Source organism: Geospiza fortis, unplaced genomic scaffold, assembly GCF_000277835.1.
Source record: "Geospiza fortis unplaced genomic scaffold, GeoFor_1.0 scaffold485, whole genome shotgun sequence".
Classification (NCBI taxonomy): Eukaryota; Metazoa; Chordata; class Aves; order Passeriformes; family Thraupidae; genus Geospiza; species Geospiza fortis.
In genome coordinates, this window is record NW_005054457.1 from 1018065 (window position 1) to 1018546 (window position 482).

At 67.2% G+C, this 482-nt stretch overlaps 1 protein-coding gene across 1 annotated transcript in view; it reads left to right on the forward strand.

Annotated features, from left to right (window-relative positions):
• The first annotated feature begins 341 nt into the window (after positions 1-341).
• PIK3R6 (phosphoinositide-3-kinase regulatory subunit 6) overlaps positions 342-482 on the forward strand; it is an 11919-nt gene continuing 11778 nt past the window's right edge. The window contains exon 1 of the mRNA XM_031062703.1: positions 342-413. Within this exon, the coding sequence (XP_030918563.1) occupies positions 351-413 (63 nt within the window). The 5' untranslated portion in view covers positions 342-350. The remainder of the gene's footprint in view (positions 414-482) is intronic.

Sequence of the window (482 nt, forward strand, 5' to 3'; positions counted from 1 at the left end):
CGCCCGCCCCGGCCCCCCCCCCCCCGCTGCCAGCAGGACACGGCGGCTCCGCTCATCCTTCTTCAGCTGCATCCGTGCCCCAGCAGCGACTGTCACCCTGTGTGACACCCCCTGAACAGCCCGTGTCACCCTGTGTGACTGTCACCCCTGCAGAGTCCCAGCAGTGACTGTCACCCTGTGTGACACCCGCTGAACAGTCCCAGCAGCGTCTGCCACCCTGTGTCACCCTGTGTGACTGTCACCCCTGCCCAGCCCACGTCACCCTGTGTCACCCTGCGTGACTGTCACCCCTGCAGTCCCACCCCTGCTGTCCCTCCTCAGGAATGCTGCGCTGGACCCTGCACAAGAGAATGGACCAGAACCCCCGAACCAGCTGTGTCCTGGTCGGCATCCTGGTGAAGGAGCTGGAGAGGGTGAGTGCCACCCCGGGGAGGGGACAGTGCCACCCCGGGGAGGGGACAGTGCCGCCCCAGAGAGGGGAC